General features: G+C 39.6%; 1 protein-coding gene across 1 annotated transcript in view; it reads right to left on the reverse strand.

Moving 5' to 3' along the window:
* LOC144506773 (actin-histidine N-methyltransferase-like) overlaps nucleotides 1-23,408 on the reverse strand; it is a 140,035-nt gene that overhangs the window by 105,520 nt on the left and 11,107 nt on the right. Inside the window, exons 3-5 of the mRNA XM_078233132.1 lie at nucleotides 14,873-14,979; nucleotides 11,265-11,357; nucleotides 5,859-6,007 (exon numbers count right to left, since the gene is read on the reverse strand). Of these exons, the coding sequence (XP_078089258.1) occupies nucleotides 5,859-6,007; nucleotides 11,265-11,357; nucleotides 14,873-14,979 (349 nt within the window). The remainder of the gene's footprint in view (nucleotides 1-5,858; nucleotides 6,008-11,264; nucleotides 11,358-14,872; nucleotides 14,980-23,408) is intronic.

Raw genomic sequence — 23,408 nt, forward strand, 5'->3', positions numbered from 1 at the left:
AGAATAAGGCAGCAAAGCAGTTGGAAATGTCTTTATCTTGACAAATGTAATTAGCTTCGGTAAAAATTAAGAAATATATGAACCCATGTTGTGGCTGCAAGAATTAAAGCGAAACTTTACTTTCCTAAATCTATTCAGTACACACATTTAACCATGCATCGCTTGGTACAAACTATGGTTTGCTTGCTAGTTGACTTGGGTAAAATTCTGTTACCAAATCAAAACAATGGCCCAAATTGATGTTTATCCTTAGCTTGAGCTATGCAGAATGGTAAACAATTGGAGGAGTTAATGAGGAACAAAATTTAAACCCCTTCGTCACGAAAGGTCTTGTAGCCTTCATTTCAAAGTTCGAGAATTTTCAATTTTACCTTTTCATTACTCATTGAAGCTTATGCATCCATTCTCTACAACAAAGTAAGCAAAAGGATTCTGATAGGTTTCAAAGGTACAATTTCATGTTTAATCGATACAAATTCGTAAACAAGATTAGATTCTAAATAAATGGTATACATGAAAGAAACATTTAAAAAAATGTTTAGGTCCTATCCATAATCATCCATCATCTTTGAAACTCTCAAACGCTATCCATTTTGATAGGAAAAGGCAGCAGGTTCATGAGAACACAACCATTCCATCTAAGACTTGGATATTTATTACCATTCTTTTGATTATCATTGGGTCAAAATCTGGGGCCCCTTATCTAACAGCTTTTGTGGGAGTATTTTTAGCCCAGGGACTTCAGCAGTTCAAGAAGGCAGGTCACTACAACCTTTTCAAAGGTAACCAGGCATGGGCAACAAATGCTGACCTTGCTAGTCATTCCTATATCTCTCACAAAGTTTCTTGATAAAGTTATTTTGCCATGATAGTTACTACTTGGACAGTGATTAAACTGGGTACAAGTTAATTGACTATAGATAGAAAATAATTGGAATACATTATACCTCAGAGAATGACAGCACTGATTTATACCAAACGATAAGCTTTTAGGATTGTATATTTTCAAGCTACAGGCTTCTTTTAAGATCAAACCACAATATCCACTATTACAGTAAAGAAACACTTGTACAGAACAAAATGGTTTGAAGCAAAACAAAAAGGAAATTAAACTAATGAAATTAAAAATAAAAATCAGAAAATTAAAAGTCATCACGATAACACCATAAATCCAGAGAAAGAATTCTTAGGAGGTTTGAAATTATATTATGGACAAGTTGTGTTAACGTGCATGTGAAAGAATTGGGCATTTCCATAGAATCCCTACAGTGTAGAAGGAGGCCATTCGGCCCATCGAGTCAGCACTAACTCTCTGAAAGAGCATCTCATCCAGACCCATCCCCATAACCCCACACATTTACCATGGCCAATCCACCTAACTTGCACGTCTCTGGACTACAGGAGGAAACCAGAGCACCTGGAGAAAACAGTGAGAATGTGCAAACTCCGCGCAATCATCCAAGGCTGGAATCGAACCCGGATCCCTGGCACCATGAGGTTGCAGTGCTAACCACTGTGCCACCATTTCACAGTAAGTTAAACAATATTCTGTTCTAGAAGGATGGGTTTGTTAGGCCATCAAAGTGACATACTTTTAAAGATCACCAAGCCCAAGTTAAGTTAAAGACAACCTAGGTCAGATTGTAAATTATATGTATCTACAATTTTATAACAGACTGGCTGGAGTAAGAAGCCTGTCCCCCTAGCTATACTCTTAAAAAATGCACAATTTCACCTTAAAGCAGCTAACCAATGAGCCATTAGGTAAAGCATGTGAAAAATGTAAACATCACAATCACCACTCCAATTTAAAAAAATGTTAGTCCACAAAGAGGCTCTGAATTCAAGGATGCAAGCAGCTGGAAATATAAACACACTGCTAAGATTCTGCAATAACTTGTAAGGAAACGTTGCATGCACTTCTGGATCACAAGGTGCATAAAGTTGACTGGTAGCTTGTACTGACATCAGGTGCAAAACTAATAGAAACAAGCAGTGAAGTTCCCTGAAATCCTGCTGAAATTAGGTGCAAGTGGCTGAATGGATGGGATGGATAAGAATGTTGAATGCAAAATGAAAATATATTAGTATGACAAAAATGAGGTTTTTTGTCTGTTTTGGTTTGGTTGCCATCCCTTCGAAACTTATCAATGTGCAGGTAGCTTGAACCAGGTTTTTGTGAAAGGCCTAACCACAATAAACTTTGCAGTGTTTATTGTTGCGGGAGTGGGGAGGTTACTTCATTGGATTAGAGTAACACCAACAGCACAGGGTTTGATTGCCATTCTGGCTGAAGTAAATTTGGGTCCTGTCTCTGCACTCTACCCACAGCAAAAGAATCAGAACACTTTGCCATGCTTTGGAGTTCAGACAGAATACTCGAGGTTACTGTGGTCTCCTGGTTGCAGGTCTATGTGTTTTCACACTTTTACATATTTGGTGATTGACAGTTCATTTCTGAATTTAAGTGCAGGAAGAGGCCATTCAGCCCATTGGGTGGGACTTTACAGCCTTGCTCGTCCTGAAACCATAGAATCCCGCCAGAGGTCAATGGACCTTCCCTTTGTCCGCCCCTCGTCCACGCCCATTTCCATGGCGGGTGGAGCGGTAAAATTCCAGTCATTATGCCTGTGCCGGTCAAAAAAAAGAGGAAAAATAAACTACCCACTCATTTTAATCCTAATTTCCAGCACCTAGTCTATAGCCTTACAGGCTACAGCACTTCAGATGCAGAACCAGGTTAGTTTTAAATGAGTTCAGCATTTCAGCCTCAACCATCAACTTAGGCAGTTAATATTACCACCTGCTGGGTGGAAAGGTTTTTCCTCATGTTCCCTCTAATCCTTCTTTCAATCACCTAAAATCTATGCCGCTTGATAATTGACTCATCAGCTAGGGGAAATAAGTTTTTCCTGTCTACCCTATCTAAATCCCTCATAATTTTGTACACTTCAACTAGGTCACCCCTTAGCCTCCCCTGTTCTATGGAAAATAACTTTAGCCCATCAAATCTCTCCTCATAGCTGCAATTTAAGCCCTGGCAACATTGTCGCAAGCTCCTCTGCACTCTCTCCAGAGCAATTGAGTCCTTATTGTAATGTGGTGACCAGAACCGTATATTAAATTCCAGCTGTGGCCTAATCAGCATTTTATGCAGTTCTGTCATTACATCTTGTTTTAGTACTTAATACCTTGCCCAATATAAGAAAGCTTTCTAGATGCTTTCTTGACCACCTCATCCACCTGTTCCGCCACCTTCAAGGACCCGTGGTCAAGCTCAGATATTCACAGCCCAGGATATCCCATAATATTCGGTCAGGATATGACTGAGACTCGTCTGTTTGAATCAAAACAATTAGAAAATCCCATGAGAAAGCAGTTCTTGAAATCTCAGCAGCAGAACTGGTTGTTTGCAAAAGATCGCTAGTTTCAAATGCCGCTCAGAATGCAAAACACTGGGTGGAATTCTCCCAAACAAATTCTAAGTGCCGAATTCACGTAAATACTGGAGTAAATCCTGCTGCTTTGTTCAGCGGGACTTTAAAAATGAATCTCCCACACTCTGTGCATCACAGAGGGCCCTAGCGTGAATCACGCTGAAAATCAGAGGGCAGGGCCTATTCCCGCTGGAGAGGCCGGCAGCATAGCACTGAGCGGGCCACGGCGCATGTGCCAATCTGTCATAGCAGAAACCGGTGCATGCGCAGTAGCCCCACAATGCCAGCCTCCCGATTGCTGCCCAGCACAGCAACTCCCTGTCGCCATTCCACCGATCCCCCCACAACCTGATTGCTGGCCTCCCAGACGCGCAGCGGGCTGGGAGAATCCCCCCCACTGTGTATCTGCATGCCATTTATGAATAAGATGGCGAATAGTTGCAATCATTTTGTCTACTCCAAGATTTAAACAAAAGTCTATTGTAAAAATATATTTATGACTGTGATGATTTTCTTAGTTAAGGAATTGGATTTCAAACTTTAAACAATATTTGATGTGATCCTATGCTGTTTTCAAAGGACCGTGATTATAATAAGCTGTGGTTAATCTAGTACCTAAAAGCAATCACTAAACAGGACTTGTTATTTGTTTGCCTGGAAGAGTTACAGAAAGCTTTTATAGATCATAAGGCATAAGTAAACATTCTTGGAGGTATAAGAGTTGGGACTGACACATGGGAATGAGTCAAAACAATCTAAAGCAAGATCATGAGTGCAATTCCAACAACATTCAGGAAGCTCAACACCATGAAGGACAAAGCAGCTGCTTATTTGGCACCCAATTCACCACCTTAAACATTCACTTCTCCCACCACTAGCACAGTGTGGCTGCAGGATGCATCCTCTACAAGATGCAGGGCAGCAACTCACCAAGGCTCCTTCAACAGTGTCGCCCAAACCCATAATGCTTACCACCCAAAAGGACAAGGGTAGTAGATGCACAGAACCACCACCACCTCCAAGTCACACATCATCCTTTGAATTATATCGCTGTCCCTTCACTGTCACTGGAACAAAATCCAGGAACCCCAAAGACTGCAGCGGTTCAAGAAAGCAGCTCAGCGCAACCATCTGATAGGGATTTAACATTGGGCAATAAATGCTGCAGCAAATTCCATATTTCAAAAACGCATTAAAAATCACAAGCTTAGAAACAAAAAAAAAACTAAATATCAGTTACAGAAGATGAAAAGTGCAAAAAGGAGAGTGACCAGAGAAAATCCAGAATGTGCTGAAAGTACCCATTCTTTCCTATTTCCTTTCTCACCTGGTGGCACAGATTTGAAGCAGATTGGAGACTGAATGTGACATTTACTGAAGTAAATGCAGAACTATTAGTTTCCCTTCACATCTAGCCAAGTCAACAAATTAGCAGTGACAGAACTGTCCCCTTATGTAACAAACAAAGAACTGGAAATAATCTACAGAAAATATCAAGAAAAATATGTTAAATATTTAACTAAGTGGCAATGCAGGGCTAGAAGATCCATTTTCCCACATTATTTTCTGCTTTTAAAACAGTTTCTAAAATAGTTTTGGAGAGTCTACTGGCATGGTGGACCAAAACCGAAGAGCTTCTTTCCTCCTTGTGCTTATGATACAGTATAGTTGTTGGATGTAACTGACATGAAACGGGGAATTTAGGTGAAGCTGGCCATGCCAGGTCTCTGATGGAGCGTCTCAATCTCAAAGGGTTTTCAGTAAGCCCCTGTATCTTACTACATCTTCTTCCCCACTGAGTTATGGATAGGAGTTGTACAGATGTACAATCAAATATGGCTGCAGCACAGTCCATACCTTCAAGGAGCGAACATTCCTCCTCCTTCAAAAATATGCATCATACTTAAACTTATAATTTAAACATCCTGCAGGAACTGTTAGTTGAGATTTTATATTTTCTTGCATGGGCTCCATATCAGCATGAGTGCAGAGTACTATTAGCCCTTCCTATTTCGGTCTGTCATACAATTGTTAGTAGACACACGAGCAGCTCCATGCAAACAGAAAACGATTCTCCATATCTGCCAATAAATACTCACTTTTTGTTTTAAGCACACCACTGATGCACAATTCTACACAAGTTGTTCATAACTTGTAGTCAGACCTTGAGGTTTGTTAATGCTTCAGAATAGAAATTGCCTCATTTACTCTACAGTACTGCAAAGAAATTGGGGTTGTCATTGACAGTGTGGCAGGGAACACTACAGGACAAATATTTATGGTTACGATGCTGGTGCTAAATAACTGGGGTGACTTCTAAACTAAAGACAATCTACAAATGGTTCTGGGTACTCTGATCTCTGTAGACCAAAATTACCACATAGGAAGGACGGTGGATGATGAAGGTTAAAAGAGGCAAACCTTAATGTCTTTAGTTGCCTTTAAACCATAGCCCTCTTCTGGAAAATAAGTGATTTCAAAACCCTCAGTTGAGGCTCCACAGTCAGCTGCCCACTGCAGTAGTTCATCAAAGTGGTGTTCTCTGTTCCCATCAAAGACAACCGATAATCCTAAATGGTTACAAACCACATAGTAACTTAAAATCAGAGAAGTTAATTGTAAGTGAATCACAAAGTTCTACTAACCAGAAAAAAAACAAGATCAAAACAAAATTCAACGTAATATTAGACATTCAAGAATTCAACAACGTAAAAGAAAACAGAACTTCGGGTAGTGTACAAACTTGGCAGCAGCTTTGGTAAAAGAATGATAACACAGACAGTCTACATTAATACTGTGCATTGCTCGGATAATTAAATCCTGATACACAATGTGCAACATAATTTGATTGGAGAAGCTTGCTATCTGCTGCTATCTGAAATGCTATCCCAAAAGCATAAAACAGTATGAAAGAAAAAATTACAAAAAATACTTTAGAAAGCAGTAGACAACTGGAGGTTGATAAACTGTTTGAAGCTTCACTCTCATGGTTTACAATGCCATCCTAATCCCACAGCGTACACTGCTACTTATTTACTACATTACATTCCTCCATCTATTTTCATCCTGTATTAAACTGCTCTGGTGAATTACCAACTGCCAACAACCTCACTCAAATGGTCAGTTTTTTAAAAATGTGGTAACCTGGACAATGTCAGGAAGTAATTCAATCAAGGATCATGACATCTGAACCTATCCTATTCCTCACTTGACAGTCACGTCCATGCAGGGTCACTGATCCAACAATTCTATCCTCTCCACAGTCACAGCAAGCAAACACCAGTGCTTCCAATTCTTGTGCGGGTCGAGGACCAGAGATTGAACCTGGAAATGTTCTGATCTGCACTAGAAATCAAAATAAAGCCAAGCAAACAAACTATTCAAAGTCTACAGGACAAAAGAAGGACAGTATGTTTTGGGTATCCGCAAGTACGTGGAATTACTAAATGGGTTTAAAAAACATTCTGGTCCAAAGAAGACACTAGCTAGGAACACAGCAAGGAAGGTTGAGCAATACCAAAACATGTTTAGTCCCATAACAGTAGAAGGTTGGTATGGAGGAATTAGCAATTGTAACTAATAAAAGTAATCGATTCATTAAAGGAGGACAGATTATTATTGAATGATTATTTACAAGAAAGAGACACAGAGGCAGAAAATACCAATTAATTGTGCAAGTTCCATAGTACAACAAATACCCAGATGTGTCTTCAGTCTTCTGTTTTCTTCCTCCATGTAAACATAACTCACAAAATAGATAGTGTACCCAGGTGAGCTCAAGGAGATAACTGGGTATAGGCATGAAGCTCAGCAAGATTATATCAATCATTTTTAAAAAGGAACAAATCTGGCTGAGCAACTGCATCAATATGAATAAAATAATGGAAAATGAAAGGTGTAAACATCAGGATAGCTGTTTAAGAAACAGCTAGCTTGAATTTAAATGGGGAAAATCCCGTTCAACAAATTTCCACTATTTATGCATGATAACTCCTTATAATAGTTCTATTTCAACTAGATACAAAAACTAGCAACATCAGATGAGGGCAAGGCATTGACTGGAGCATCACAGTCCTCTTATGCTTAAACCACTTTATAACCTATATTCATAAAAGGTTTGGGTGCAGAAACCAATTATATGCTTATTAAATCTGCAAATAACACTAGAGTAAAAGCTCATGAAAACAGCATTAATAATTTGCAGATTTAGATTTTGTTTTTGTAATTGAGTGAAAAAAAATGGCAAATAACCAAATAGCAATCATAAAATAGAGTCCAAATGTGGAGCTTCAAAAGGAGAAATGCAAACAGATAAAATTTTAGATGTAGGTAAGACAGGCTATGGTGAAAAACTGGGAAAGTCTGTTATTGGATTAAACGACAGTTCAGTGCAAGGTGTTCAAACAAGAATTTAATAGTAATAAAGCACATATTGTCAAAAGGCAAGGTTCTACTTGCCAAAAAACATATCATGAATGACTAAAGGGGTAAGGAACAAGATAAAGCAAAGAAAAAGTATTGACCCTAACGTATGGGAGAACAAAAAATGGTGACAAGACAGATAGCAATAGCCACAAAAAGTGTGTGAAAACAAAACTTGCAAGGGATATCAAAATCAACCAAAATGTCTATATTAAGAAAAATGGGTTTGTCAAGAGAAATGTGGATTGCTTGAAAACTTATATCAGAGGTATTGTACTGTAGCAGACACATTCATCAATTAATTACTTTACATCAGTATTGACAGTTGAAGAAGAGGATAGCGTGCCGGACATAGCAAGGAAACTAACATTGGATCAGGAAGCAGGACTCACTGAAATTTACAGAAGCAAAATATTAATACTGAAGAAAACATGGGCACTAGTGACAGTTCCCCAAGGTCAGAAGGTTTCCATCTCTGGATTTGAAAGGAAATAGATGAGAACTTTGCAGCTGCTCTAAGAAGTTCTTTTGATTCAAAACTGTTTGTTTAGTCTGGAAAATTGCACATCATTGCCATTTAAGAAAGGTGACAAGGAAACCAGGGAATCATATGCCTGTTAATCTCACTCTAATTACTAGAGTCTATATTTAAGGACAGAGGATGGTATTTACTGGAAGCAACAGAGGGGCTCGCCCATTGACAGAGAGACGAGAGCCCCACATCTCTTCTTTTAGGGAAGGCCTGCTTAATGAAGAGCAACTCACGTACTCAACTGGATCATGATGGGCCTTCCCAGGAATCAAAGACTCAAGGAGCAGAGGTTTCACCCACTGAGAGCTGCTGCCAGTACAACATCCACCCAATGGACCCAGGCACAGCTGGTGTGATGGCAGAAGAAAAATGTCTGGGCCTTCAGAGGGCCTCACCATCCCAACTCCGAGTCCCTGAATCGGGCAGCAATTGCCTTTGAATGATAGAACGCGCTTCCCCACTTCCTCCAAGATTGGTCAGCCAAGATGCCAACAAGCACAGGATTGCTCGTTATGTTCCCCGTATAATGAGTTCCCTGTCTGCCACTGGGTTAATACTAATGGCAACAGGATGATGGAATTATTTGCCAATTTCGGGATCTCAATTAGCAGCAGAATATGGGGTAAACGTGGGTATGTGGAGTTAGGTCAGAGATCAGCCATGATTTCTCCGAATGGCAGAACAGGTTCAAGAGCTAAATGGCCTACTCCTGTTCCTAAGAATAAAATATATGAACTGTTGCGTATCGAGTGAAAAAAATTGAGAAAGGAAAAAAGGATCCCGAAATAGCAGCATGCTTACCAAAGAGAAATAGTTGAAAATGATTTGATTTAAAATGTTGGAGTAATCCATCTTTTTTGTGATATAAATTCACCTTTCCTTTATTTGTCAGATCAAACAGTGTAAAATGTTGGTCACAAAGCTTTAAAAGAGGCATACATGAATTGGAGAGGATGCTTAATTTCAAATGTAAAGGAGATGAGACAAGAAAAGACTAGGGAAGCAGAGGCTGTACAGACTAGCAATGAATGATGATAGTGTATAAATGGTGATATAAAATACTATATAATGGGGCAATTAAGATGTAGCCAGAGTAATTTTCTGAGTTAATGCATGACCTGGGAAATTGCACTTAAACTAGCTAATTGTAAATTGAGCATAATCTTATTAGAGCCAAATACATTATCTGCATTCAAAATACAATTGAATGCTAGGTTGAACAAGTAGCAAAGGGATATCCTCAGTAAGACTATCATTGGAGTATTGTGTAAAGTTTTGGACCCCATATTTTGGGAAGGATTTTAAAACAATGGACAAAGCATAGATTTACTAGAATGTTGCCTGGTATAGGAATATAAATATGCAAAGACTTGAAAAACTGGGAATGTTTTCATTCAAACAGAGGTTATCATGTCACAAAAGCATTGTGAAGGAATTAAACTGAGTAGAAAGAAATAGGTTGTGAAGGAGGAAAAAAAAGGACATAAATGGAAGCTTTGGAGCAGAATCAGAGTTGGCGATTAAAACTGAGATCATCTTTAAGAATAAGTTTAGATTAGTGATTATTAGATGAGCGATTTAAAGGGAGGTAAAGGGGTATAGGAGCACAGCAGGTCCATAAGATTCGGACTAATGCTCAGATGGCAGATAAACACCGATGGAGAATGGTTGAGTAGAATTAGGTTGACTTGTATCAGGCCATTTCATGCATCCAAACAGTAGAGAGAAATAGACTGTTTCCAAAATTGAAAGGTCTAGAGGGAAAAAAAAGGACATCGAGAGAACTTTCGGAGTATTGAGTGCAGTTTTGGTCTTCTTATCTAAGAAAGGACATGCCTGTCACAGGAGGAGTGCAACAACTGATTCCTGGGATAGCAAGATTGCAGTTATGAGGAGGGATTGAGTTAACTGAGCCCGAATTCACTGGAATTTAGGAGGAGAGGGGATTGTATAAAGATTGAAATATATAAAAGTCTAACAGAGCTGGACAGATTGAATGCAGGGACTTTATTTCTTCTGGCTAGAGGGGGCCACAGTCTCAGGATACAGGGTAGGCCATTTAGGAATGAGATGAGGAGAAATGTCTTCACTCAGAGGGTGATGAACCTGTGGATTTATAACACAGAAGACTGGGGAGGCTAAATCACTGAAGATAATTAAGGAGGAAATAGATTTCTAGACTCTAAAGGTGTCAAAGGAATGGGGGAGCTCGAATTTACAGCGTTGAAATATAGGATCAGTCATGATCATACTCGAAGGGCGAAATGTCCTACACCTGCTTCTATTTTCTATGTTGCTATTCTTATGTTTGAATTTCACAGCAGACCAAGCACAATGTCATTATAGAAATTTTGTTGCCATGATCTTTTAAGTCATGATTTTCTCTTGTTTTTTAGAATTAGTTTTATAACACAAGACTTCAAGAATGGAGATTTATTACATAGGAGCTTCCAGATGGAGGTTTAGTGGAGTCTTACCATTATTACTTACAAGGGTTGGGAAGGGTTTTTGGAGCTTTCGCCGAGATGCTCAGGCTAAGCTCAATAGCATAGCTAAAAAAGTGGATAGGAAATTCAATTCCAAATCTACTGTGCTCTGGGTGGATTGGCCCTCTCAAGGATAAGCTACATGCCTTCCGTTTGATATTACTCCTGATGAAATTGGGAATGGTATGCTGTTGAAGACACAGATCCTTGAAACTACAGCACAATAAATTAAAATCTTCAAACATCATTTCACCTGCTTTAAACCAGTTTCAATTTTACACTACCTCTGTGCTGGTTAGCAACGACAGTGGTGTGCAATCAGAGTGAGTTTGTTTATGTGGACAAGAGAAACTAGATTAAGAGTGGAAATCAATCAATTATATATACCTTTTTGTTTTCTGCGAATTTTCTCAACCAAGCCACGGATCTGCACATATTCTTCCCATTCTTTTCCTGGTGCCGTGGAAGGATTGCTACATTCTTGAAAAGAAATTAAAAATAAAATACACTCTATTACAAATCCATATGCTAGTAAGCTGAAGCACTTAAATGTCTCATCCAATGTGGGCACTGTCCATTGGCCCACTTTTAAAACTACCTTAAACTAATAGGAGAAATGGTTCTTCTTCCATTGTCTATAAGATATTCCCTCTATCCTTTCTATGTTAATGAGTTTGTCCAGACTCAAAAATCCAGTCACTTGTGTGTGGGAGCATTATAATAATACCCCCAAATACCCCAGCATTGACAGGCATGAAAATTTCCAATCTCACCAAGCAAGGCCACAAGGGTAGTTAACATAGAACATCAATGTTGACAGCAAGACACACTGTTGCCTTCATTAAGCCTCGCTGTGAAACAGGCTATGATACACCCAAGTTGAGAGTGACTCATGTTGAGCCATAGTTCCTGGAGTAGCAAAATGCTTAATTCCTCAGTATTAACATATTTTACCTCAATAAACTCAAAATGTCATATAGAATCAGAGCACAGAAGTAGGTTATTCGGCCCATCATGTCCATGCCGGCTCTTGGAAGGAGCTATCCAATTAATTCCACTCCCTTGCTCTGTCCCCATAGCACTATAATCTTTTTTTCTCTCCATTCAATTATCTATCCAATTTCCTTTTCAAAGTTGCAATTCAATCTGCTTCCACTATTCTTTCGAGCCATGTATTCCAGGTCACTGCAACCTGCTGCATTAAAAACATTTCCTTTTGTTGCCAATGGTTCTTTTGCTCACCACCTTAAATCTGTATCCTGGTTACTGACCTTTCTGCCACTTGAGGCAGTCCCTCTTTATTCATTATCAAAACAATTCACAATTATGACCACGTCTATCAAATCTCTTCTCAACCTTCCAAAAAAGTATTTCTAATATGGTCTTGAATTCCCACATACATACACACAAACATTTAGTCCAACTGATCCAACGGATCAATAGTTTCATATTTATGTGCCTTAAAATGAAAATAGAAACTTTAACTCTCCATAATTTAGTGAAAACTTCTTGACAGCCCTTAGCACACTCCATCTTCGGTGAAGCAACAATGGAAGATCACATGATTGATTCTTATTAATTTGCTGTGGATCAAGGCTATATTGAATAGCATTTAATTTTTGTGTTTCACTTTTGCAGAATATCAGAGGAAGAAATTTTGCTGTAAATGAAATGAATTAAGGAACCATTTCCATCCAGTTCCTGATGAGTGAAATTAGCACATTACCTACTGTATCCTATTACAATTGAGGCCTTATGTGTAAAACAATTCACTCAAAGAAGTAGTGGAGAAAAACTAGTCAGCCTTTATGCACTGAAGTGGTTATTATATTTGATCTTGATGCTGTCTCTCTGGTATTCATTCAACCAGGAAAATTGGTTGATCCTGAGTCAATTTAAAAAGAAACTAGGCCAGTAACAGTTTTAAAGGAGGACTGAAGGTTATAAAAATATTAATGCTGGTTAATTCACAGGAGGGTTGGGAAACGGTATAGTGATCTTGGGAAGTGCTTGGAGGGGTTGAGAAGGAAGATGGAGCCTATAATGGAGATACTTATCCTGTGGAAGGAAATAGACCAATTAGCTTTTCTCCTTCTAAGCTTTAGGTTCTTGGCGACAGCTCACTAGTCTATTCCCATTGCAACCCATGTTGAATGCTGGACCTTCACTGTTATCAACCACTGGGTTATGAAACAAAAATTATGATCCAGAAGTTACAAGTAATCACAAGGTTCAAGATTGCCAATTTTCAGTGCAGTTCAAAGCACCCGGTCTTCAGAAAAGAAACTGGAATAAAACCCCTCTGTATGTAGTACCAAAATGGTTCAATAACTGCATTGGCACTGTGCCAACTAAATCTAAGAAACAATATTCTCAAACCTCAACTACTTCATATATCCACTTTATATAAATCATGAAGATTAATGACAATGCAGAAGTCAAAAGATTAAGTTGAGAGCCTGCTGAAAAATGGTTTAGGAAATATGAAAGGTTAGACAAATAAGTTTGGATGATTCAGAGTTAGAAATAAACAGAACACTAAGCTTGTCATTACGATCCTGGTACAGGTTTGTAAACGCACTTTTACTAGCTATATGGAATGTTGCTCAAAGAAGAAAAAACAATTTTAACAAATTTTTAATTTATTTACAAGTTGTTTGATCACCACTGGGAGAACAACAAATATAGCCAGATAAAGTAAGGGAAAAAGAGTAGTACTGAGCTTCTATTGCACAGGAGGTTTAAAATTATGAAAGGCTTTGATAAAGTAGACAGGCAGTGGATACAGGCATAGAGAAAATAGCTATCACCTTTTGCCAATTCACAAAACGTACACACAATAACAACGCTGATCTGCAGGACAAAGTTTATACAAGGCCTGCATTTTCAGCACCTTGTAATATGGCTGTGAAAAATGGACGACCTGAAGCTTTTAAGGAAAGAAGCTCAACCATTTCCATTTTTGCTGTTTCATAGAATCACAGAATCCTACAGTGCAGAAGGAGGCCATTTGGCCCATCATGTCTGCACCAACCACAATCCCACCCAGGACCTATCCCCATAACCCCAAGCATCTACTCGAGCTAGTCCCCCTGGCACTAAGGGGTAATTTAGCATGGCCAATCCACCTAACCTGCATATCTTTGGACTGTGGAAGGAAACCAGAGCACCTGGAGGAAACCCACGCAGACATGGGGAGAATGTGCAAACTCCACACAGGCAGTCACCCAAGCCGGGAATCGAACCCAGGTCCCTACGTTGTGAGGCAGCAGTGCTAACCACTGTGCCACCATTTTGGGTATATCCTAGCAAGTCAAAATCATAAACGTGGAAATCCTCTTAAAGACAGAGTTCCCAAGTTTGTTCGCACTCATCAAACTGAGGTGGCTTTGTTAGCTTGGGTACATCCGCAGGATGCAAGGTTGCAGCATACCCATGGGCCTTCTGTATGACGATTTGGCCAAAGCCAGATGACCAATAGGGTGCCTTTTGTGGCCTATTTCAAATTTTCTGGACCCAAGAAATTACCCACTAGTCCGTATTAAATTCTATATCCTCACTGATTTTTTTTTTCTGATTTGGCACTTGAAGTTCAATCAATATGCAAAAATTAATATAGTGGCACAGCTTTTCAAAAGATGACACGTGTCACGTGATTCACAATATCTGGAAATTTTTACAACGTGAAAATAATCAAATTTACTGTAAAGAATTATACCTTTTACCTTACACTGCGAATGTTAAATAAGCATGCCTTTAAATGCATCAGTGGGGGGGGGGGGGGGGGGGGGGGAGAAGAATAAAGAGGGGATAGCGAATAGGCAGCCTATTTTACATCCCAGCCAATTATGGGAACGAAACTTGGCGAAGATGTAAAGTAGGTTGGCAATTCATTATCATCTATTTTTTCATCTATTGATAAGTTAAAATTACCTAGTGATAAATTAAAATTACAATGGGCATAAGGTTTATAAGTCATTTTAAAGCATACTTACTTTGCAGCAGTTCTGTTATCAGATTCATTATTTCCTTCGTAGAAACAGTTGCTGTAGCCCCACCTCCTGATTTCTGTGTTTTGACTCTACTTTTCTTGCCCATTGTTCTGTGGTGAAATAAAACAGTACAAAGCTTCTGATTAATTAAATCTACGCACATTCAAAAAGGCCACAGCCTACTACAATTAGTCCCTATTTCAAATTTTAAAAGTGAAGCCTCAAAGATTTTGCTGCTGCAATACGCCTGTCCATCTGAGTTGTTGTATCTGCAAGCTATAAACCTGATACGTTATTCTGTGGTTCAAAGCTGAAAGTTCACTTCAAGGCTACTTTCTATTGTTGTACACCAGTACTTAACATGACGATTGAAAAGCTAAACTGCATCTGATAATGTTCTGGCCAATGTTCTTACTAATAATTTGTTCTTAGAGAGCTTTTATACAAAAATAATGTATGGATGAATATATGATCCCAAATTCATCAACAGAAAAGTGTCAAATCTGATACAAGATAGAAAAGTCCAATCTACAAATCCAGCCAAGAGAAAGGGGAAGGACACAATGAGATAAACAGTAGGACATTGATAGAAATAATTACAAGGGTGGTTAAAGGAGACATCTGTATTAGGACTCCTCAAATTTGTAATTTACCGTAGCAACTTGAATCAGTAGATTAATGTAAACTTATTTAATTCCCAGATGATAACAGAGAATGAGGGCAGTCAGACTGACAAAACACATTACACCTAACGTGTAATTGGACTAACCATACTGAAATTCAGTATGGGTAACTAAAGTATTCATGTAGAAAGAAAAATTGGATGACAGATGGAACCTATGAATAGCTAACAGTAAAGCTGTAAAAAAGATCCAAGGATATAAGCAGACTCAGAATTTAACATGTCCAGCAGCTGCATTGTAGCAACATCAAATCAGACAGTTAAGTTTATTTATTTGTCACAAGTAGGCTTACATCAACACTGCAATGAAGTTATTGTGAAAATCCCCTAGTCCACTCCGACGCCTGTTCGGGTACACTGAGGGAGAATTTAGCATGGCCAATGCACCTAACCAGCACATCTTTCAGACTGTGGGAGGAAACCGGAGCACCCGGAGGAAACCCACGCAGGCACAGGGAGAACGAGTAAATTCTGCACAGACAGTGACTCAAGCTGGGAATCGAACCCAGGTCCCTGGTACTGAGAGGCAGCAGTGCTATCCACTGTGGACTTCAACCCAGAGATGTGTGAAAGGAATTGAATACACTGCAATCACTAGCAAATATCCCAATTTCTGACCTCCTGATGGAGCGAAAGCAGCTAAAGATGCTTGGGCCTAAGCAAACCTGGCTGAGATGATGTGCCTCCAACAACCACAACCATCTTCTCCAACTGGTAGAGAGTTTTGCCTCCCAGATTCCTACTGACTTAAATTTTATTTGGGCTCCTTGATGCCACACTTGGTCAAATGATGCCTCGATGTCATGGTGATTCTCACCTCCAAACTCAGCTCTTTTGTCCATGTTTGGACCAAAACTCTATTGAGGCCTGGAGCTGAGAGACCCTGGCTGAGCTCAGCAGTGGGAAAGCGAGCACATGACTGACAGCAATTGACTCTGCTTTTTGCAGTGATCAACAAAGCTCTGGGTAGGCCAAAAGAGTGACATTTTAAAACAATTTAAGAAACAGATGCTGTAGTTGAGGGCGGTTTAAGGGCAGCCGTGAAGGGGGAGACTGCAGCATCTGTGAGGATGGATGAGCACAAAGGGGCAAAATTGCCTTTTTTCCCCCCCTATGTAGCTGCATTTAAGTCATGAATAGATTTGAGGAATAATGGCGAGACACAAAGATGGGTTGTGCGGGACCAAAAATAAAGGATTAGACTTTTAATTTGCCTGAAATTTCCTCTGTTCATTGCCAGATGCACAGTAAAGAAAAGACAGAACAATTTATACATCTGCAAGTGAATGTTTGAAAATTTAGCACAAACTAACATTTATGAAAGGCAGTGTGGAAAACAGTAACGATACTATTAATTCCATGATTTTTTTTGTATTTTGCCAGACTGAAAACAGGACCCTAAAATATGTTAAATTGCCCTGGGGGATAAAACTCTGAAATCAGCAGCTCACATGGATCAACAATCCAGTCTGCAATCGTTAATCAATCGGCTCTGATGAGAGTTCATTGGCTGACCCGAAACACAAACTCTTTCTCTCCACAGATGCTGCCAGACTTATTATTTCCAGAATTGTGTGTTGTTACCACAATCGTTAACTCTGACTCATAGAATCTGGATGTGGCTCCCTTATGGCAAGTGATTTGGTGCTAAGCAACATCCCGTGACAATACTCTCAAATCTCTGCACTTAATATGGATGGCCTATTTGCTGTGATCTTACGTAACATTTCCAGGAAGCTGCAAAAATACCAGTGTTGGAATGCAGTTGACTAACAGATCACTGAGTTGCCGTGAGCTGCTGGAGAACAGAAGGAATCATTCAGAATGGCACAAAACTAATCTGGCAGAGATTTTTGATTGCCAGAATTACTCTTCCTGGTCTGTAACAAGACATGGCGCCACCTTTAATCTTTTTATTACTGTATAAGAGGAGGTGTCCGTGTGACTCTTGATGGCACAAATAATTATGCGGTTCGAGTTGCTATCGGTGACTTTGCCTAATTTATTAGGAGCTCCGAGATATTGATCAACAGAGTTTAATTTTACTGCAATAATTAAGAGTAGATACATACAACTAAAAAAAATATTTCTTCTTAGGAGTGGTGATCAGTAAGGCGAGGTAGAATGGGCAAGAGCAGTTTATTTCATTTTTTACAATCTCTAAACTTAATGTCTGTGTTCACTTCAGTATTAGAGATTATTCTGCCGAAATCACTGGCCTACCATATTGCCATTTCTGAAATTTATTTCAACATCTGCCATTTATATGGCAACTTTAACACAGTAAAGCATCTCGGTGTTTCAAGAGCAATATTTGTACACTTGACAATCTTCAAATGACTAGCAACCGAATAATCTTGAAAGCCCAAATATTCTTAGTTTTTTTTAAAATTACAAGCTTAAGTTTCTGAGTATATTAGAATCATAGAATCCCTACAGTACAGAAGGAGGCCATTCGGCCCATTGACTCTGCACCGACTACAATCCGACCCAGGCCCTATTCCCATAACCCCACACATTTACCTTGCTAATCCCCCGAAAGTAAGGCCAATTTAGCAAGGCCAATCAACCTAACCCGCACATCTTTGGCTGTGGGAGGAAACCGGAGCACCCGGGAGGAAACCCATGCAGACAGGGGGAGAACGTGCAAACTCCGCACAGACAGAGTTTGTACAAGATTCAACTAATGTGCATGATTCTTATGAACCTAAAATGGAATCTAATGCTACTTGCAATAGAGTACCAAAAGAATTAACTTAATCCACCTCCACTTTGACAGAATGGTACATTGATACAAAAGTCCAAAAATGAGAGCTTAATCCAATTTAGTAATAATTGGTGTTCTATAAAAATGGTTTATGCACCAGTCTGTGAATTGACACAATTGACAGATGGTTTTTGACTTCTCCTCTTGACTGATGATTCGGGAACTACACAAGTTTATTGAAAATTTAAGTTCACAACAGTCATTTCCCAAGTTAATTCCTCCCCAGCTGACCTTGCTTGCTCCACCAAATCAGCATGGAACAGGCTGGAAACCAAGCAAACTAGTTGCACACTTGAAACATTGTATGTACCTTGTTGTATCTTTTTACAGATGTGGTGTATTTACGACATTTTGGGGTTTTATTTATTTCATGTTTCAGTTTTTTATTTTTATTTTACCCCACGAAAGGTGGCGGTAAAGGGAGTGGTTCACCTATAGGAGGCAGAATTAGATCATTTTATAAAACAATCTATTGAGATACAGCAACACATGTAACATGGGCGGCACAGTGGTAGCACTGCTGCCTCACAGCGCCAGGGACCCGGGTTTGATTCCCGACTGTCGGTGTGGAGTTTGCACTTTCTCCCCGTGTTTGCGTGGGTTTCCTCCGGGTGCTCCAGTTTCCTCCCACAGTCTGAAAGACGTGCTAGTTAACTGCATTGACATGAACAGGTGCCAGAATGTGGCGACTAGGGGAATTTCACAGTAACTTCATTGCAGTGTTAATGTAAGCCTTGCTTGTGATTAATAAATAAATAATATAATAAACTTGAAAAAGCAGTCTGCAAATGTCCCAAATTGGAAACATTTCAAATGTTCTTCTCAAAATGTCTTCATTGGAATGTACTTTTTTTTTAAAGAAAGCAAAATAGTATACCGACAGTAGTACACAGGAACCCACCAAGGCTCCTTAGGCAGCACCTTCCAAACCCATGAATGTTACTATCCAGAACGACAAGAGCAGCAGACATATGGGAACACCACCTCCAGGAGGTTCTCCTCCAAGTCACTCACCAGCCTGATATGGAAATAAATCGCTGTTCTTTCACTGTCCCTGGGTCAAAATCCTGGAATTCCCTCCCCAACAGTACTGTGGGTGTACCTACAATGCAGTTGTTCAAGGGAGTAGCTCATCATTACCTTCTCAAGGGCAATTAGGGATGGGCAATAAATGTTTGACACCCACTTTCCATAAATGAATTTTTAAAAACACACCTGGTAAAAGTTTATAATATAGAAGATCTGTGTTTCATTTCATTTGTAAGGCATTGTTAATGTGCAACACATGCCAATGGATTTAAGAGAATTGAGGAATAGAAACTAGAGATGGGAGCATAATTAAGCAGACACTGAGTTACTGTAATAGTCATAACGGTAAAGGAGGTGGCCGTTTGGTCCAACAAGCCCATGTGAACTCACTGATGAGCAAGTCAGTCAACAGTATTCCCCCAGTCTATCCCAAAATTCTGCAAGGTTATTTCCCTCAAATGGCTATACAATTCTCAAAATTATTAACCGTGTCCACCACTACCACCACCCTTGTAGGCAGCAAACTCCAGGTCATTCATAGAATCTCTACAGTGCAGAAGGAGGCCATTTGGCTCATCACGTCTGCACCAACTCTCCGACAGAGCATCCCACCCAGGCCCTTTTTCCCACAATCCCATGTATTTACCCCATTAATCCTCCTAACCTACACTGCCTGCAGCAGTAGTGGACTCGTCAACATTAAGAGCATTCAAATGGTTATTGGATAAACATATGGATGATATTGGAATAGTGTAGATTAGAGGGGCTTTAGATTGGTTCCACTGGTCGGCGCAACATCGAGGGCCGAAGGGCCTGTACTGCGCTGTAATGTTCTATGTTCTACACATCTTGGGACACTAAGGGGCAATTTAGCATGACCAATCCACCTAACCTGTACATTTTGGACTGTGGGAGGAAATCAGAGCACCTGGAGGAAACCCACGCAGACAGGAGGAAGAATATGCAAGGTCGGAATTGAACCCGGGTCCCTGGTGCTCTGAGGCAGCTGTGCCGCCCTTACCCAAGTGGTCATTACCATTTGCTGCGTCAAAAGCTTCTTCCTCTTATACCCCCTGCACTTTTTGCCCATAAGCTTAAATCTGTGTCCCCTAGTCCCTATACTATCAGTTTATGGGAACAACGTTTTGTCCAAATCTGACATAATCGTGTACTAATACTTTAGCAGCATCCCCTTTCTCAGTAAAAACTGATACAAAGTACTCAATAGGGTGACACGGTGGTACAGTGGTTAGCACTGCTGCCTCACAGCGCCAGGGACCTGGGTTAAATTCCAGGCTCTGGTCATTGTCTGTGTGGAATTTGCACATTATCCCCATGTCTGCGTGGGTTTCCTCTGGGTGCTCCGGTTTCCTCCCACACTCCAAAGATGCGCAGCTAAGTTGGATTGGCCATGCTAAACTGCCCCTTAGTGTCATGGGGTTAACTGGGTAAATAAGTGGGGTTACGGGGATAGGGCCTGGGTGAGATTATGGTCAGTGCAGACTCAGTGGGCTAAATGGCCTCATACTGCATTGTAAGGATTTTAGGATTCTAAGAATAGGTGTTCGAAGCAAGCAACATCTTCTTTCTCCCTAATAGGTCCACTCTCCCTCTTACTATCTGCTTACTCTTTACAGCCCAGAAGACAACTTTTGGATTCCCTTTTATGTTATGTTAACTGTCAATTTATGCTTATATCCTCTCTAAGGCTGATCTTCCTCTTCACTTCCCCTCTCAATTTATACACTTTATTGTATTTGATTTGTTGCTACTTGAAGAATTCAACTGACATGCGTCATCTCCTCGTCACTGAAGGCACACTGGCTTTGGTTCCACTACCTTATCACCTTGCTGGATTGTACCTAACCATTACTTGAAACATCTCCTTAAAGATCATCCATTGTTCCTTAGCTTTTCCTAGCAAACTCTGGCTCCATTCTACCTGACTAGATCTCATTTTATCCCAATGAGGTTAGTGCTTTTCCAATTTAAAAGTTCTATTTTAGATTGTTCCTTGCTTTTCTCCATGACTAATCTAAACATTTCATATTTGTGTGCCTATGCCCCTAGGCATAGGGTTTGCCCATGATAATAGCAAAATAACTCACTTCCTCTGCAGGTTTGCAGGAAACTTGAAAAACCCAAATTTGTTCTGCTGGGGAAATCCATGATCCCATCCTTGTAGCTAGACTAAAAAACACTGGGTGTATACACATGGAGTTTCAGTATCCCCTCAAACTGGTTTATTCCAGTTTTGGTTTATATACACACAGAAGAGGGCGTTATTACAAAAACAGATATAGATTAAAATCATTGATACAATTAGAAAAATCAATAAAACAATAATTAACAAATCGGAAAGTATTTTTTAACCTCACAACTGAAGTTAATATACAAAATGCTCACTTCCTTGTCATACAATGTCCAGAGGATTTCAAGTCAATGACAGTAAGCAATAATTTCACAAGGTATCCCGTCTCCAAATATCAAGTTTCTGAAAATAAAATAAAATGCAATTTAAAAAGTGTGTCCTTTGAGAATAGATATCTCCTTGTTTCCAAACAGCAGCCTGCTATAGATTAGTCATGCTCCAATCAAGTGGGTCAGTTCTAATCTGATGGTATATCCAGTAGATCATTTCAAGCCAGTTGCATTTAGTGAGCAGGCATCAGCTTTCTTTCAGATGCCAAATGCGGAAACAAACATGACACCATTACTCCAAAAAGGTTTCTGTACAGGCCACAGAGCTTTGGGAGTTTATTTAAGTAATTAGTGCCTCCACAAAAACACAACCTAGTACAACCCACAGAACATCAGAAATATAAGAGTGCCTCAGTGCATGCTGGGTCGGTTCATTGAAAAGAAGTGTTCTACATTACCCAAACTACTCCAATTCCCACTGCAAGCTCTATTTCTTTTCTATGACAACTTAATATATTTGAGAAGCTGTTCAATATTTAATGCCATGAGTCAAACCTCATTCCTCAGGGTCCCTTCCATGCAAGTGAATTCTATTTCTATTACTGGGGAACACAACATGACAGTCAGCAATTTAGTCTAATCTAGTAATATTTGATGTTCTATCGGAAAAAAGACTATTGACCAGTCACAACTGCGAGATACCAAAATTGTGGCGTATTAAGATAATCTCTGAAGCTTCAAAACATCCTTCCAAAAACGACTCAGTATAAAACATGAACCATCAATGTTGGTGTAGGTGATAGGTCATTTTGAAATGCGAAAACAAATGACACTGATAATTCAAATTAAATCAATGTGTCACATTTTATTTAATGAAATAATTACACAAGGCTAGTCTGAACAACAATTATAATGTTTGAAAAACAGTTAAATCCATCATTGGCATCATAGTAAGGATCCTACTCTGGATCAGAGGTGGCACTTTAATTTCGTAATCATCCCCACAACAAATTATTTTTCTCTCTACGCATTTAATTGGATACTCCACATTTTTTGAAAGATCTCAACATTCAATGGCTGGGCATTTGGAATTTTATGGGCATTTCATCCAGGGTACTGCTGTGACATAATGGATGCTCGAATTTTGCCACTATCTGATGATGAGTCACTGCAAATGAATAATTTTAGCATGGTTTTTTTGGTAGTCTCTGCTCGATCTTGGTGTTCCACAACACTAGACATTTCCATTCCATAAAGTAACTACACCAATTAGCTGTTGCTCCGAAACTTTGCTGGACTCCGGGTTTGAATTGGCCCATTTAAGAGTATAAACATGCCTCGCATTTCTGGTGACGACATAACCATTCTCAAGGACCCATTCTGGTACATGCTCATCAACATCAGGCCAATAGCTGGTCCTGCTTCTCATGATACATATGGTCTTGGGCATCTTCTGGGCAAATTGCTTCTTATTTCATCAACACCAAAATCCCTCATTGCAGCACAGTAATTTGATGAGTTAGCAAAAGTTATGACTTTTACTTTGAAACCAGCTTTATATTTCATTCTTTTTGCAGGAGGATCCATTTCTGTTTGTCATTCATCACGCATAGACATGTCTTAAACTCTTGTGCATTTTG

The sequence above is a fragment of the Mustelus asterias genome, chromosome 18 (assembly GCF_964213995.1).
Source record: "Mustelus asterias chromosome 18, sMusAst1.hap1.1, whole genome shotgun sequence".
In the NCBI taxonomy this organism is placed as follows: domain Eukaryota; kingdom Metazoa; phylum Chordata; class Chondrichthyes; order Carcharhiniformes; family Triakidae; genus Mustelus; species Mustelus asterias.